Source organism: Cadophora gregata (assembly GCF_030347475.1).
Source record: "Cadophora gregata isolate MNR1 chromosome Unknown scaffold_2, whole genome shotgun sequence".
NCBI lineage: Eukaryota > Fungi > Ascomycota > Leotiomycetes > Helotiales > Ploettnerulaceae > Cadophora > Cadophora gregata.
In genome coordinates, this window is record NW_026695925.1 from 1,833,642 (window position 1) to 1,849,791 (window position 16,150).

General features: G+C 48.8%; 4 protein-coding genes across 5 annotated transcripts; 2 read left to right on the top strand and 2 right to left on the bottom strand.

Moving 5' to 3' along the window:
* Positions 1-52: 52 nt before the first annotated feature.
* Positions 53-831, top strand: ONS95_007897 (uncharacterized protein). The gene is made up of 2 exons (XM_058501421.1): positions 53-140; positions 197-831. The coding sequence occupies exon 2, from the start codon at positions 357-359 to the stop codon at positions 648-650; it is 294 nt and encodes a 97-aa protein (XP_058362740.1). The 5' UTR covers positions 53-140; positions 197-356; the 3' UTR covers positions 651-831.
* A 1,314-nt stretch (positions 832-2,145) lies between these two features.
* UGP1 (UTP-glucose-1-phosphate uridylyltransferase) lies at positions 2,146-4,908 on the bottom strand (the record flags this gene model as incomplete). Its single annotated transcript, XM_058501422.1, has 4 exons — positions 3,882-4,908; positions 3,613-3,708; positions 3,485-3,561; positions 2,146-3,436 (listed from the first exon to the last, which is right to left on the bottom strand). The coding sequence occupies exons 2-4, from the start codon at positions 3,667-3,669 to the stop codon at positions 2,146-2,148; spliced, it is 1,425 nt and encodes a 474-aa protein (XP_058362741.1). The 5' UTR covers positions 3,670-3,708; positions 3,882-4,908.
* Positions 4,909-8,086: 3,178 nt separating this feature from the next.
* Positions 8,087-12,314, bottom strand: ONS95_007899 (uncharacterized protein). Of its 2 annotated transcripts, XM_058501424.1 has the most exons (7): positions 12,061-12,314; positions 10,993-12,006; positions 10,907-10,934; positions 10,352-10,832; positions 10,273-10,302; positions 8,649-10,225; positions 8,087-8,579 (listed from the first exon to the last, which is right to left on the bottom strand). In XM_058501424.1, the coding sequence occupies exons 2-6, from the start codon at positions 11,678-11,680 to the stop codon at positions 9,566-9,568; spliced, it is 1,887 nt and encodes a 628-aa protein (XP_058362743.1). In that variant the 5' UTR covers positions 11,681-12,006; positions 12,061-12,314; the 3' UTR covers positions 8,087-8,579; positions 8,649-9,565. The 2 variants fall into 2 exon arrangements, with proteins under 2 accessions (XP_058362743.1, XP_058362742.1); XM_058501423.1 differs by lacking the exon at positions 8,087-8,579 and having other exon boundaries at positions 9,306-10,225; positions 10,352-10,934.
* A 1,160-nt stretch (positions 12,315-13,474) lies between these two features.
* ONS95_007900 (uncharacterized protein) lies at positions 13,475-16,147 on the top strand (the record flags this gene model as incomplete). Its single annotated transcript, XM_058501425.1, has 2 exons — positions 13,475-15,128; positions 15,180-16,147. The coding sequence occupies 2 exons, from the start codon at positions 13,475-13,477 to the stop codon at positions 16,145-16,147; spliced, it is 2,622 nt and encodes an 873-aa protein (XP_058362744.1).
* Between the last annotated feature and the right edge of the window lie 3 nt (positions 16,148-16,150).

The following is a 16,150-nucleotide window of genomic DNA, read 5'->3' on the forward strand; positions in this document are numbered from 1 at the left end:
ATATCTGGACGACGCGACAGTCGTGACTATCGGCTGGCCCGTGCACATCAGACTTCTTCAAATTTTTCTTGAATTTCCCTTCGACAAATCCCACTTGTCCATCCCAGACAGACAACCGCAATTCGTCCATTTCCTGATAGGTATGTCAGTCTCTCTGTAACTCTCCTACACCTCACAAGTATGATGAACAAAATAGCATGTATTACCTGAACCAGCCAGTTTACTGGTCTCGATATGTGGTCAATATCACCAAGATCTCTGACTCTACTTAACATTTCTGAAACCCAACCGCCTACGTCGATAGCTGCATATGCTGACCAGCTGAAGATCATACTTTGAAGGTCGTTCAGTTCGTCATGTCGACCCCTGCGAAGGTGCCAGCAGGGCATTTTAAAATTCTGTACTTCGCATCCGCTGGTTCCTACACGGCGAAAGACTCCGAACATCTGCCAGCACCTCTTCCAATTACGAAACTCTTCGAGACGCTTGAAGAGAGATACAGTGGTATGAAGAGTAAGGTTCTCGAGAGCTGTCTCGTGACGGTCAATTTAGAGTATGTTGACGTGCCGGAGGACACCGATGCTGGGTGTGACTTCACAATCAAAGAGGGAGATGAGGTCGCTATCATACCTCCTGTGAGCTCTGGATAAGTAGTCGGGGAAGCCCGATACAATACAATTGCCATACCCTACATCAGATCAGTACTACAATGGAGCGTCGTGTCCAGGACCGGATAGATGGGAATACCGGGATCGTTGCATCTTGGTGTCACCAACTAGGACCACCAGGAGAGACAGATTCTCTCTGCCACATGGCAGAGTGAGGGTTGATATATAAAGAGCGAGGAGCCCTATCAGATCCCGAAAACCAACAATAGGTCGGCAATATATACAAGCATTGCCTACAACCACTTCCCTCTATTCAGCATCCAACAACGGCCTCTGCTCGTCCTCGACCTCCTGCTCTGAACTACTCCTCGCAACGTCAACCAACGCAACCCTCCACTGACTCCACCCTCTCCAGAATCGCCACCACTCCTCACCCCTGACTCTGCCCCTATCCAGCCAAGCTCGTCTCGCGTTTCTCCCAAGAAAGAATGTCGCGATCACCAACCCCATGACCACGAACGAAGCGAGAACACTCGCGACACACGTCAGAAAAGTGATGGTTGAGACGTGACACCCTAGGGCACTGGTCCGCAGTTCCCATCTCTCGTACCAGAGAGGACAGATATCTGGGTGAGAGAACGGAGCGAGGAGTTGGGGATGTGAGGGGTTGGGAATGCATGTCCCTGACTGTACGTCTGTCAGCCAGATGGCCATCGATGCTTCTCAAACCTCTCTGTCCATCCTCCTATTCAATGACGGCAGGCAGGGATAACATGTGGACTTGAAGGAGCAAATATGATAAGAGAGGTCCAGTAGGTAATCTTACAGCCGGACACCAACTACACCTCGCATGTCTTGTACCCAAACATCCACCACACTCCTGTCTTCTCCAGCAAATTCTTAACCACTGATCAAATGTATCATTCCCAATACTCGTATCAGATTGGTCGTCTGTATGAGGCTGAAGCCCAAGAACCATTTGGTTGGTTAAACCCTAATCCTGACGGGCGGTCAGGCGATAGTTACGTCTGATTGGCTTCCAAAGTTTGGTGAATGTCGGCGCTATTGGGGAGGAGAGCAGAGCAGCGAGTATTAAGAGGTGAGATGTGTGAGATGCTATATAGACATAGTTGAGTGATACAATATACCGACGCTGCAGATCTAGTCTCAATCCGTTGTCGGCTGAGCCAAGATATCGATTTGAGAAGATGCATCACATCACGTGGATCTCAAAATAGAATAACTCGGTACCTACAGACAAAGGACTTGCACATGCCTATTGTATATTTCTATGTCAGACTAAACGGATTGCGTGTTTTGTCTAGGTATGCAAGATTAATGAACCATTAAGTAGACTATTACACGAAATTCAGGGTTCGGAATCATCTATAGAATGGACCGCATAGTACTACCGATTTGTAGGTAACATCTGCACTCCACGAAACTGCTCAAATGCCCAGTCGAGGGCCCCATGCCACGAAATTCTGTCCACAGAAAAGCAAATCCACCCAATAACATACAAGAACCCTTGACCACTCTAATGCTCCAACAGTCTCAGTGAACCTTGAACGACAACGTTCTCGAGGATAGATCCGGGAGGAATATCAATTGTGCTGCCTTCTGTTGCTACGATGATGACGGTACCCTTCAGGGTGACGCCTCGGCCAAGGTTGACAGCTCCAGTGATGGTCAAGTGGTCGAGTTCAATGATCTTGGGGATGCTGCCAATGCGCTTCTGGAAGTCTGAGACCTTCTTGAAGTCGTTGCCGAGCTTGATAAGAGGAGCTGGGCCGAAACGGTTTGGATCAATTTGGAGTTGACCATGCTTCAATGAGTACAGATCCGACTTGACAAGCATAAGATCAGAGCAGGTTTTGACGGGCAAGAAGCGTCTACGTGGAACGTTGACACCGTGTGCGTTCTTGAAGTGGCGAATGGCAGCTCCAACGGCGGTCTCAAGCTGGACAATCGAGACATCAGACTCGCCCTTCTTGTCAGCTGGAATTGACTTGTTGTTGGGAATAATCTCCATCTCGAGCTCGTTGTTTTCTACGATGCGCTTGACGGCCTTCAAGTTCAGCCAGATGTTGTTCGTGTTGAAGTACTTGAACTTCTTAATGGATTTGAACTCGTTGGTATGCTCCTTTGGAACTTGAGCGATCTCGAGAAGACGAACAGACCCCTCGTAATCAATGATGGTTCCACCCTTGACATCTGCCTTGGTCTTGTCGGTCAACTCCATAATGTACTCGGCCTCAGTCTTGACCATGTGTTGCAGAATTCTCAAGTCAACAACGGCGCCCAAGTTGTCGACGTTGGAAAGGAAGAGGATCTCAACACCACGCTCAATGAGCTTATCGAGGATACCAGAATTGTACAGAGACTCGAAGACATCACCGTGTCCGGGTGGGTACCAATCAGAGATTGGCGAGTTGAATGACTTTGGTGCAGGGAGGAGGGAATCCTTCAAGATTCTGGGGTATCGGGATTGGTTGAAGGTCAAGATATCAATGTTGTGCCCTTCGTATTTCTTGATAATGTTCTGGGTATCATCGTCGGTGTTGAACGAGTTCATGAGAACGAAGGGAACATTGACGTCGTATGTACGGTTAAGATACTCGATTTGTCGAACTGAGAGGTCGAGGAAGGACATGCCGTCGCGGACCTCGATAACAGACTTTGGTCCAACACATCCCATGGACGTTCCGAGACCACCGTTGAGCTTGAGGACAGCGAGCTTGCTCAAGAAGCCGACAGATTCGGAGTTCGCAAGGTCATTGTAGTCAACAACCTGGTTTTCGGCAGGTGGTGCAATACGGTCCCAATCCCTGACTTCGATTAGCCTACGTAATCCATTCTCCAAATCGACGACTTACAAGGTGTTTCCTTTCGCCTTGTCGTTGAGGTATCTTCGGAATAGCGCAAAGAAGTTATCCATTTCCGTCTCGAAAAGCTGTGAATTCATTTAGCAAAGTCTTACGAAAGAATTGTGAATCAAACATACCTTCTTCTCTGTGGGATCGGTAACGGTATCTGCGAGGTTGTTGAGAGCATTTCGCATTTGACTGGCAGCCACTGACGTCGAAGTATTCTCGAAAGCCTGAGGATGGTTTGTTAGCAGTGCCGAAGCCATCATGGTTGGCGAGTAAGAAAAAGCAAGCGGAACAGCAGATCTTGCAGACTTGGGACCTCCAGATTGAAGTAAAGCGGGTTTTCTGGGAACGCAAGGCTTGTTGGGAACTCCGTGGGTAAGGAGATTGACAGGCTTATAACCTTCAGGAAGAGCAAAGCCAAGAGCAGGAGATCCTTGGAAGGATGATTCTGGACCAGCAGCGTTGAAAGACTTGTGGTCTCCAGGAGAAACTCCACGAGTAGTGCTTTGAGGTGGAGGATTGGCAGAAGCTGCCAAAGAAAGTAACCCAGGACCTGCAGACTTGGGACGTTGGTAGGTTGGCATATTTGGAGACGAAGGGTGAGGACGTCCAGGTTGAGCAGACAAAGCCGCTTCCATGAAGCTGTTTCTGAAAGCGCTGTTCTCCCAAACTTCTGCTGGAAGGGAGGAGAGCGGAGATATGCCTTCCTGAACTTGCGGGGCGATTCTTGATGTTTGGAGGGTTACCGATCTGGTAGGTCGCAAGGCTGGGTGCGTTTCCCAAAACTTGATCTCTGGCAATGGTACAATTGTCGTACCTGGTGCGAAAGCTATGGGCTGATAGTGAAGATCTTCGTTGCTTCCAGGAAATGCAGGACAGGCGTGGATACAGATTCCTGGGAGATATAAACAATGTTGGTGTCCTGTCTTCCACGTATCCACGTCGAGCTCTGGGAGACGGGGAATGTCGTCCATGATAGTGTCATTGATCCAGAAGCAATTCTTTCGAGGAGAGTTGTGTGATATTCGAGGTCCTGAAAGATCGTGCTAGACGACGAGTTCCATCTTCGAAGCTCTAGCAACTTCTCAGGAGTTGACCTTTGAGCCAGGCCTGATGTCTGCAGTTGTCTCCCAAGTCTGCAGTGAATCTACGGCTCCACTTAAGCAATGAAAGGAAATACCAACTCACCATATGCGATTGAGTCTTGCCATGATGCTTTTTGGCAAACTCAGCTTCCCCATTAGAGCCACCAAGAGCGGACTTCAGATGTCCTGGGAGGGCATTCTTCAAGGCAGCCATTCTAAGGATGTGAACGTATCGGGGTTTGATAGAGGTCGGAGGTAAGATTATAAAGAATTGGTGTGTGTTCTCTGTTGATTGAGGATAGAGGATAGGGGATGGAAAATGAGGAGGATAGACTAGCTTTTCTAGAGAGGAGAGGGGAAGCTGTTAGCGGAAGCTCGTGCTGGCGATCCTTCAGGGAAGGTACGTTGACGTAATTGGTAGAAGCTGCAGCTCTGAACAGGAAAAAAGATAGAGCGGCGGCAATGATTGGGATTGGCTTCAACAAAATGAGTGACTTACTGACAGCTGGTTCACGTACACCTGGAATGACGGGAAGACAGTAGAGTGGAGATGGAAGAGGTTCGAGGACAGACGGGATGGGATGGGATGGGATTCTTTGTTTATTATGTACCCGTGCCCGTGCCCGTGCCCGTATGCATACCTGCCAGCCTGCCTACCTACCAAACGTCGGTCCCTAGTAGTAGTAGTAGTAGTCTATGGAAATTAAATATTTTGTCTCAAAAGTGAAGTCCAAACCCGCCCAGCAGCCAGGCAGGGCACCCAGGCAGGTCGGCGCACGCCGCGGGGCCTGCTAGCCCAGAAGTGGCGGCAGCAGGGGGTGGATGTGCTCTTAATCTCGAGCTTTCCCTTGTTTGCCCTTGCCCTTGCCTGTGCCCGCCTGGCCTGCCCTGGCCTTGGTCCCTCTCCCTCCCAGGCTCCCAGGCTCCCAGCCAGCCAGTCCTGATCCGCAGCATTATTTTCGTGCTTTGCTTCGCTGCAACCTCCTGCTCAACGGCAACGGCAACGGCCCCACACAGTCACAGGCTACCTAGCCTAGCCTAGCCTAATTTATCATCATCCCTCGTCTTCTTCGTTCGTGCTGCAGAACTCATCCCACCAAGTGGCAAATCGCTGCATCTATCGCCCAATTCTCCGCGTTCCGTAGGGATCGGAGTTCTTGGACTGAAGTTTTTTGCCTGCAACATTCTATTTACAAGCCAAGCTGTCACTCCATGGCCGACAGCTGCGCTGCGCTGCGCTGCACTCCAGGTTGTCTAGCCAAATTCCCCACACACCAGAGATACAGTACAATAATGGTGGATTACCTACGGTGTTCGATGCCCCATCAGACCCAGAATTTGTCCAGCAGAAAAGGGGGTGGGATGTGGATGTGGACCTGGCTTTTGACGGCCCTTCACGGGAAGAGCTGCAGCGGCCCAAGTCCAGAATAAAAATAATCTCATAAGTAGCAAAACCCGAGACACCTGTCTAGAACGGAACCTACCTAAGGTAAATTTATCTACGGAGGTACAGCGGTTAAGTGTTGTCGGTGGAGCAGCAGGGGGGGTTCAGAGCTTAACTTAAAGGGGTAACATCACGGAAATGCGTCTTGCACGCGTTTCTATTGTAACTTATGTAGATTCTCATGACAACAACATCAATTAAATGCCTTTTGTATAATGGATTCTCTAATACTCTCTGTACCCTCAATACCTTCGGAGCAACCTTTGCCTTCGCCTTCGCCTTCGCCCTCAGCTCTGTCTTCGACTCAAAAAACTAAGGCTCTTGAGCTTACACGCGATCAACGCCGCGATATCGTTCTTCTTCGTTCAATTGGCTGGTCCTACTCTCGAATTCAAGCTTATTTACCTAATAATCCAACGATTCGTCAAATATACTACTCTTGCAATACTCGAGCTACCCCAAAGAAGAAGCCGGGTCGTCCGCCAGTACTAACACAAGCTCAAATCGAGGAATTAGTCGAATTTGTGTGTACTAGTCGAGAAAATCGTCAAATGAGCTATGCCCAACTTGCTCAGGCACTTGATTTTGGGGTTAAAAAGGACGCTATTCGTACTGCCCTTTTGAAAGAGGGCTTCCACCGACGCCTGGCAATGCGAAAACCACCGATTTCCGAAACAAATCGAAAGATCCGACTTGCCTGGGCTCAAGAGCATAAGGATTGGACAATGGAGCAGTAGTACCGGATACTTTGGACCGACGAGACTTGGATTACCGGAGGAAGGCATACACGTACCTAGGTTACTCGAAGAGCAGGAGAGGAGTGGGACGAGACCTGTATCGTAGAGCGGTATCAAAGAAAGAAAGGCTGGATGTTCTGGGGTTGCTTTCACGGGCATACCCAAGGCCCTGGGATCTTCTGGGAGAAGGATTGGGGCTCTATAAAACAAGAGTCCTACTGCCAACACACCGTACCCGTGATTCATGGATACATTAAGCTGAAAAGGAGAGAGGGAATAGACCTAGTCCTTATGCAAGACGGAGCACCTGGACACGCTGCCGGAGAGACAAAACAAGAGCTCGCTGAGAGAGGAATCATCGTTATCTTTTGGCCGGCATTCTCTCCTAACCTTAATCCAATCGAAAGAGTATAGCATATTATGAAGAATTACCTTCAAGATAATTACCCGGAAAATATGTCCTACGATCGCCTTCGAGTTGCAGTAAAGGATACGTAGGAAAAGGTTGGAGAGCATGCCTTTAGAGAGCTAATCGAGAGTATGCCAGATCGTTGCAAAGCAGTTATTGAGGCAGAAGGGAGATTTACTAAATATTAATCATTACTTTGATGCTTTTCCTATACAACTTTCAATAGAAGACGCATTTCCGTGATATTACCCCTTTAAGTTAAGCTCTGAACCCCCCCTGCTGCTCCACCGACAACACTTAACCGCTGTACCTCCGTATCCAGGAAGAAACATCTACGGGGTAAACCATACCTAGTTTTCGTCCAAGGTACAGCGCTACGGTATCAGAAAGGCTCAAGCTCCATATTCTTCAGCCGCAAAAAGAATGCTTATTTATTGTTTGGTGCTCCAAGCTTCATCTCCATCTGGTCTCCCGGATGGAACATTAGCAAGCCACTCAGCAACTCATCAAGCCGCCTTTTTGCCCTGTTAGTACAAGTTAACGGGCACGAAACCAAACACATTTGGGATCAATTTCAGGAGAGGCGTCAAATATCGATACGCCACAACTCTATCGACTTTCCTTTGTGGATTTAATGCAGCTCCCTTCGTAAGCCCAGCAATACCCTGAAACTTGTGCACGTGGGGGTTGTTCTCTGATCATCATGGAGATTGATGCCCAGTCGTGACAGCCACTGTGATGCAGAGGGACTGTAAGCAATATCTTGGCTTAGTGATCCGGCCAGAGGATCCGAGAGGGATCAATGCATCTAGCGATTTTCCCAATGTGGCAATTTGTATGCAAGAATCTTCGGTTTTGGGATGGCATCGGAATGTTCTCTAGTCACGTGATCAACAATCATTTCATCTGATTCCCAGCCTTCTTGCCCTCTCCTATTTTTGGGCGATCGGATCTGGATATTACTGATAGGAACTTCCACATAGCGAGTACCTACGAGGTTGCTGCGAGCTTTCGACTATCTACACGATGCTTGCTTTTCGCATGTCTTCTTTCTAAAGGGCATGAATGTAATTCACTTAAGCGATTATTGCAACTTTGGGATTGTCAAAGTATCTCTCAGTAAAGAGTGGAGTGACTGGATGGTGTTGGCTTCTTGTTTCTCATTTTGCACATCATTCAAGATTGACATTTACATCTCCAAATTTCATAACGGAGTCCGACTCTTGCCATTGTCTTCTAATCCTCAAATTGAGTGAGAGGACATTCCACGGTTGATAAAGGGTTTCTTCCCGCAGATATCGCTGTAACAGCCCAATTCAGATATGGTTACCGACATGCTCGATGTTCGCCCTCGAAGTTTATGTCCAAGTAGTTCCGACTACTATAGTACAAAGCCTAGTATCTTTGTATCTTATGGGAAAGGCTTGACGGCAGGAAGAAAATCAGTGTTCTCTATATTGTCGAAGGCAGTTACTGCCGAAGATGTACTTACTTTATGAAATGAATCCGGTCCTTGGGCAAAGGGACGAGTATTTTGGAAGAGAGCATCTTCAGTACCGTACTTTTTGTACCCCAGCCTTAAAACATATAGGTCAAGACGCTCAAAATTCGTCCCTCTTACCACAACGAGACCGCACTGCACTCCACTAATCTCAGCCCTACCTAGAAAAGGACACTCCAAGCAGGAAGAAGACCCTGTCCCCAAACAATTCCCCCATACCTCCCATAGCGGGCACCATCATCCATCCCCTCACTCCTCCCTCTCATCCAACACTTCTCGCCCGGCCACCCCTTGCACAATCAGCTTACTCCGCATTCTAACCACCACCGTGATCACTCACCACCAGAGCAACCAAACAAATCCAATAAAAGTTCTTCGAGGTGGTTTTGTTGCACGTCGAATCTCTTCGGCATGAAAACGTTCCGGTGCTGGATAGGACGGATTGTGCATGCCGCTCGTATACGTGCATTTGGCGGATGCAGATTGACCGCACCGTTGCTGGGCTCGGTTAGAGTTGCCCGCCTCACGTTGAACTTGTCTCGATACCCCGCCGCGGGGTTGTCCTCCATCCATCGAGAATTGGGGTCAAGCCTACGAACCTTGATCAAGGAATTTACTTGTTTTGGAAGAGACTGGGAGGGAAGGAGTAATTTGAGGTGGGAATTTAATTGCTTGTTCGTAGCAGTAGTAGTCTAATCGAGATGAGCTTAAAAAGATGGTGGTATCGAGCGAATGCATATGCAAGAAAAAACGCAGAACTTCAAAGCCACAGCAAGTGAACAGACTCCCGCAAATGATAACAGACTTCTTCCTCCAAAATCCGGCCCCAAAATCCGGCCCCAAAATCCAACTAAGCGCCGATATGCAATGAGACGAAAACAAGATGTGACCAAATAAGAAGCAGAATGCTAGTATCCAGCTCCATGCTGATGGACCGGGCATTGCCCAGGTCGATTGACGAACCACTCGCGGATACACTTCAGATGGAAACGACAAAAACACTCTAACCTGCCCATATCCTCTCCTACTTCAAATTCTTCCAGACAGATTGTGCATTCAGCGTCATCTATACAGTCTTTTTCTGTCGCTTTGTAGGGGAATACACCACTTCGTCGGACCGGACTGGTGCTACTGGATGCGAGGACTACAGCTGCATGAGCCCGTTCTCGAGCTGCCATGCGCGCTTCAGGTGTATTGGCGATGGGAGGGGCGATTATAGGTGTGACTCGCGCTGTGCGTGAGCTCTCTGCTTGACTACTTGGCATTTGTACGTTCCGAGGTGACTGAGTTGGGATGGTGATCGGAGCTGGAGCTGGAGGAGGAGAGGGAGATGTTGATGCTGAGGGACCCTGCATGGCGAGGGTAAGGCAGTTGTTTACGTGCTCAGCTCGTATGGTTTCCCAGTTGTCGAGATTTCGTGACGGCAGTTCCTTGTGGCAGATCCAGCATTCGTCTTCTTCTTTGATGACACGACGAGGTGTAGGAGATGGCCGGCTTGACGGTATCCGAGGTTGCTCGGAGCGACCTTGTTGTGCTGTCCACTGGCCAAGAGGAGACGAAGCATTCCCCTGCATTCATTAGTAAAGTTACAGCAAGTTATCCAGGAGTTTCTTACCATGCTAGATGGGTCTCGATTGGTACCGACCTGGGAGACAGTCAGAAATTGACAGAGTTATGAACAAAATAGGAACTACCGTGCTGCTTCGAGATCGACTTTGCAAGTCTTCAGGCCCCAAGCGAGTATTTCTCTCTGAGTACGAAGAGGTACTCGTGTTGTAGGAATTCATAATATCCCGTGGCCTTCTCTGTGAGTAATGCGACGAGGTTGACAGAGTGTGACCGGTATTTCTCGATTGAGTCGAAGTTACAACACTACTCACAGAGCGGGTATGGCCTTGTTGAGCGAGTCTAGGCTGGCTGGTTGTCGATTCAGGAACCTGTGGAGGAGCGATATTCGGATCAGGTACGCAAGGATTGCAAAGTCGCACTCGCTCTCCTCCACCAAGATTCTCAACCATTGGCGAACTTTCAGTACGTACAGGATCAAGCCTTGGCCGAGTAGGCGGAGCAGGCGGAGCAGGGGGAGCTTCCTGCGTCGGTGGCTGGACAATGTATTGGTAAGGGATTGTGATTCTATGAGGTGAACAGCTTCCACAAACTACACGCCCGCATTTTCTACGAAAGTCAGTAAGTAGTATTCCATGATAGGTAGATAGATATCTCGGTAGGCAATAATGTGGAACGTGTACCTGCAATGGTGCTTCCTCACGAAGAAGCCTATTCATCTGGTCAGTCACTGATAGTGAATATCTACAAATCACAGAAAGAATCTTACTGAATTGTGTTCTGCAAATTGGACACAACGTGACAGTTGCATCCGGCTGCCATTTAGGGATAGTGAACTGGGTCTGATCCGTACTCTGACCGCCATCAAGGGTGTGATGTCGGCTTCTAGTCCGGCTAACTGTATCCCGACGGAGGGCTGAATGTCCTGCCGAGTCTGATCCTGATGCATTCTCACTGTGAAGAGTGTTGCGAGTAGATCTAGGTACTCGGTCGCCACTGCGAACAATAGGAGGTGTCTGAGCAGGTCTGGCTGGGCGAACCGATGTTCTCGCCTGATTCTCCACGGTTGAGGATCCGTCCTCTCCAGAAACGTAGTTAGTTCTAGACGTGAATTCGTCCACACCTTGTGAGTTGCCCTCAGAGCCAGGGCCATCATATGGAGAAGCTCCGGCCACCCCTAATGATAATCTTTTGAGCCCAGCAGGTAGGTCCGCTGATGAGCGAGCCCCATGTTCTGAATCTTGCTGATTGCCTTCCGAATTCAGAGTTGACCTCTTACCAGCAATAGCTTCGGTATCAACATCTCCATATCTCTGTTGAGGACCGACAGAATATTCTCCTGGCGTCTCTCCACTTGCCACACTATCTGCATCTAAACTCGGGAGTGGAGGAAGAGGTCGATCATTTAAGACACTATTTGGAGTCGAAGCGCCAGCGGACACAGTTCCGGGATCCATCTTGAGCTTATATCGGCAGTATTAAAACCCCTAATTAGGTGTATGTTTCCAAACCGGAGAAGCTTGCAAGATCTGGGATGTCAGGCAGGATGCAATTCGACAGTTGCGCAGGTCTTGGATTTCGTCCCGGTAATGGAAAGCAGCGATTCTCAATTCGAAGAGTATTCCAGTGGAAGTTATATCTCGGTATCTAAAGTCTTGTATCATGCGCATTTGCTTCGCTTAGGTTGATAGGATTGCTTCGATTGATCGTTCTGGTGGAGAGCAAAACCGGCGGCGGGAGAGCTGGTGCGTAAGCTCAAGGAGCCGTAGGGGAATGACACATGCTAGATGCTATCAGCATTGCTATATGAATGTGCATAGGGAGGAAATAAACCTACCTATGCCAGTTTGCACAGGCTTTAACTCAATTATCCTGCATCTCTCCGTCCATGTGCGAGGGGCAATATACCGCCGCAGGGTGGTTGTTTGTAAGCTACAGTGGTGTCAAGGGCGGGGCGGATCCCCAGACTTTTAATCAAGAAAGGAGCAGATGGCAAGTATATCAGTTATAGACAGAGGTCCCGTAGACATTTGGGATGGGGTATGGAAGGGAGCTGCAAGACTGTTGACAGCACGCGATCGATGAGACAAGGCTCGAGTTATTTTGACTTCCCGTCGGTAGCCTAGCCGTCCCGCCTTATCAAAAATATCAGGGGTCTCGCTTGGCGGCCGATAAGAAAATAAACAGGTGCTCAAAGTCCTCGAGCGGTTTCGGAACTTCAGAGCTTTGAAATCTCTCAAATCTACCTCTTGCAAAGCAAATAGGCTGGTGTTTGGATTACACTGATGCGTTATAATACTTCCAATACTATGAGCCAGTCGGACGAATGGTGCTGACCATTATGAGACGAACTTCCCAAGTGCCTGGCTTTATGATATCCGTATCATATCACCGCCTACAAAGACTCGCTGGAATTAGTGGAGCGTAAAAGAGGCTTAAAGCATTGTCAGGGCTTCTGGAATACTTTTCGAGAAATCATGGCTCACTCGCAGAACGATGAGTATTCTACTTGGCAGCATGACAACGCCTCGTCAACTTGCTCATAACCAACAAGCCTGGCTTCCAGAAATGCTCTCAACACCAGGTCCTTTTAATTGGTTCAAGTATGAGACCCTCTAGCTTCTTATTTTGTAGGACTTTCTGAAGTAAAGCCGGAAAGGATAATACTGTCCCATTCCTTTTTGGATGGCAGAGCATGCCAGTCCGAAAAGGGCAAGTCGAGATCCATTGTCATCTTGGAGCTGGAATGGCTATTTGCCCTTGAGTAAACAATGGTTTAGAATTATGTCGCCGGTGTTTATACGTCAAGGTTGTTAAGGGAACATTGAAAAGTGTCTGTGAATTCTTCCTTTGGACAATCCGGGGGTTGCTAGTTCAGTCAATCTTCAAGTGATAACGTCAACCATCCCAGCAGGTAGATACAGGAGTTCTAATCAGAACTGGGAAGTGAGAACTGACAAAGTAGGGTAATTCTTTCCTACTCCAAAATGAACTCTCCTTTTTCTGATTATACAACAACTTTATAATTGAGCTTCTACGAGAATATGCCTGCATCGTGAAGCAGCACTGGAAGGTCCCAGGTAGTGGGCAGGGGAGCTCCTGAGCTGTCCACCGTGCACAGACATGTTCGTCGGCGCGCCACCACCTCTTGTGAGGAGTTCGCGAGCGCGGCCAACCTGAACAAAATAACCTCCGTCCCGATACTCGACGGCCGCACACCGACGACCTGGATTGGACTGGACTGGACGGACATGATGGACAACAATCTCCAGAGCCTCGATCCGAGACTGCGAGATGCGAACGCAAACCCAAACGCAAGTGCAAGCACCTACGGCCATCAGCAGCAGGCAGGCTCGACATTGCATACACCCCTTGCCCCAAACCCTTCCCGCTCACCAGCCGCCGCCTCTCCCTACCAAACATCGACGACTTTCAACACTCCGCCGTCCGCCGGAGGAAACCTCGGCCATAGTGGTGGAAGTGGCTCACAAGACGGTGGTAACGATGCGAACGATCCAAAGAGATCGCGAGCCTGCGAAGCCTGTCGAGGTCTGAAAGTTCGCTGCGAACCCAACTTCAATAATCCCGACGCACCATGTAAGAGATGTGCGAAGGCCAATCGCCAGTGCGTCATTACTGTTCCCAGTCGGAAGCGTCAAAAGAAGACTGATAGTCGGGTCGCGGAGCTGGAGAAAAAGATCAATGCTTTGACAGCTACTCTTCAGGCTCAAGGAGCTGGCACTGCCATTGCTACTGCGGTCGCTGCTCAAAGCCTCGACAATGGAATGCAAAGTCAAGCTCCACACAACCCATATCAACAGGTTACCAGCGGAGGATATTCGACACCATATACCCAGACCCGTTCAGAAGTCCGCGCAGATGAATGGCAATATCCGAGAGCGCCTGAAGGCGACAGAAAATCATCCGCGCCACCAATGGTTGTTGCCGGTCAGAAGAGAAAGCTCGATGCTCATTTGGGAACTTCAGAGTCCTCAACACCAGCTTCGACCGGCATACAGAAGCAGGCTGAAGTAACTGGATTCTTTCAAACAACAAATCCTGAAGCTCAGAAGTCAGCACCCGCTCATGAGTATATGGACATCATTGATAGAGGCCTCACAACAGCCGAGACTGCTTCCGTGATATTCAATCATTATGTCAAGAACATGGCTCCCCATATGCCTGCTGTTGTCTTTCCTGAAGGTACAACCGCAGCAGAAATTCGGAAGACCAAACCCATCCTCTTCTTGGCCATCCTTAGTGCTGGTGCAGGTTCATTATACCCGGACCTACAACGAACATTGACAAAGGAAGTCATGAGCATCTACGCAGAGCGGATCATTTGTAATGGAGACAAAACGATCGAGTTGATCCAAGCTTTGATCATATCATGCCTTTGGTATTGGCCACCAGAGCATTTTGAGGAACTGAAGTTCTATCAATTGATTCATATTGCTTCTGTCATGGCTATTGACATCGGCATGAACAAGAAGAGCAAATTGCAGAAGACTAAAGGTGCTGGCCTATTCAGAGATAATCCCTGGCGCAGAACTCCCTTCCCAGATGCTGAGAGTGCTGAATCAAGACGTACTTGGCTTGCTTGCTACTTTCTTTGCTGCAACGCATCTATGGGCCTCCGTCGACCGAACTTGATCCGCTGGACATCCTTCATGGAAGATTGCATTGATTTCCTGGAGACCTCACCAGATGCCCTTCCTTCAGATAAGGGTTTCTGCCACTGGATTCGTAGTCAGCATATCGCAGAGGATATTGGTACTCAATTCTCCATGGATGACCCAAGTGCTACCGTGAATATCTCTGACCCTAAGGTCCAATACGCCTTGAAAGGATTTGAGATCGAATTAGAAAAGTGGGCCAGCCAAATCCCTCAAGAGTCCAATTCCCGTAAGTCATCCGCTGCATGTTATTGCGAACATACTTCTCACCCTTGTGTAGCTGGCTTGCAGGTAACCGAGCACGTTATCAATCTCTATATGCACGAGGTTGCCATGCATGTTGACCACAATGTCGAGGAGTTCAAGCCACCATTTACAGATGCCCTCCTTCGAGATTCTGCCGCAAATGCTGAGCAGATGACTCTGACTGGTGCTCATATTGCAGCACTGTCTATCTGCTTGAAGTCAATCGATGGAATCTTCAATAACTTCTTGCAATTCGACGTCGATGTCATCCGCTGTCTTCCAGTGGCAAGCTTTGTTCGGGTCGCCTACGCTGTTGTGGTGCTCATCAAAATGTACTTTGCAGCAGCTACTCCAGGTAGTCATTTCGGCAAGGTGATTGATAAAGACAATATGAAGGTTGAGCAATACTTGGATGGTTTGGTCGACCTCTTCAGAAAGTCTGCCAAGGACGAGAAATCCAGACCCTCTGCAAAATTCCTCATGGTTCTGCTTATGCTCAAAACCTGGTTCCACCGTCAACGCGAGGAGAAGGGAGGAACTTTGAACGGGGCTAGCACGGCTGCTCCAGATATGTCTTCCGAAGCGCAAGCTGTGCCTGGTAGCATTCCTAACGGACAACGTCCTCAATCCAGCTACAGTCCATCCAACACACCTCTCCAACTTCTCAGCGAGGTCGCAACTGGCAATTCTGGAGCTCAGACTCGTTCTGGCAGCATCAGCAACTTCACTCCATCTAATGAATGGCAACAGATGCAGTTCGGTGGCTATGGAAACATGCCCCAAGCCTCCATGGCCCTAGGCTACGGAGGTTTGATTGACCCAAACCTCGTCGGTATGGATTTCAGCAACTATGCAATGGGCGATGGTTTGGAGCAGGCTATGGGCATGACTCTTGGCGTTGGAGAGTTTGGTAATTTGTTTGGCGGCGAAAACAACTTCTTCAGCGGAATGATGGGCGACATGGGCGAAAATATCGGCCAGGGGTTTGATGGTACCATATAAGTT

Bases quoted from the DNA above. Each gene is read 5' to 3' on its own strand.
- ONS95_007899 (XM_058501424.1), bottom strand. From the start codon at position 11,680: ATGGATCCCGGAACTGTGTCCGCTGGCGCTTCGACTCCAAATAGTGTC. The intron at 10,935-10,992 runs GTAAGATTCTTT...CCAGATGAATAG, and splicing joins AATTTGCAGAACACAATTCA to GCTTCTTCGTGAGGAAGCAC. The intron at 10,833-10,906 runs GTACACGTTCCA...TGACTTTCGTAG, and splicing joins GTGAGGAAGCACCATTGCAG to AAAATGCGGGCGTGTAGTTT.
- ONS95_007897 (XM_058501421.1), top strand. From the start codon at position 357: ATGTCGACCCCTGCGAAGGTGCCAGCAGGGCATTTTAAAATTCTGTAC.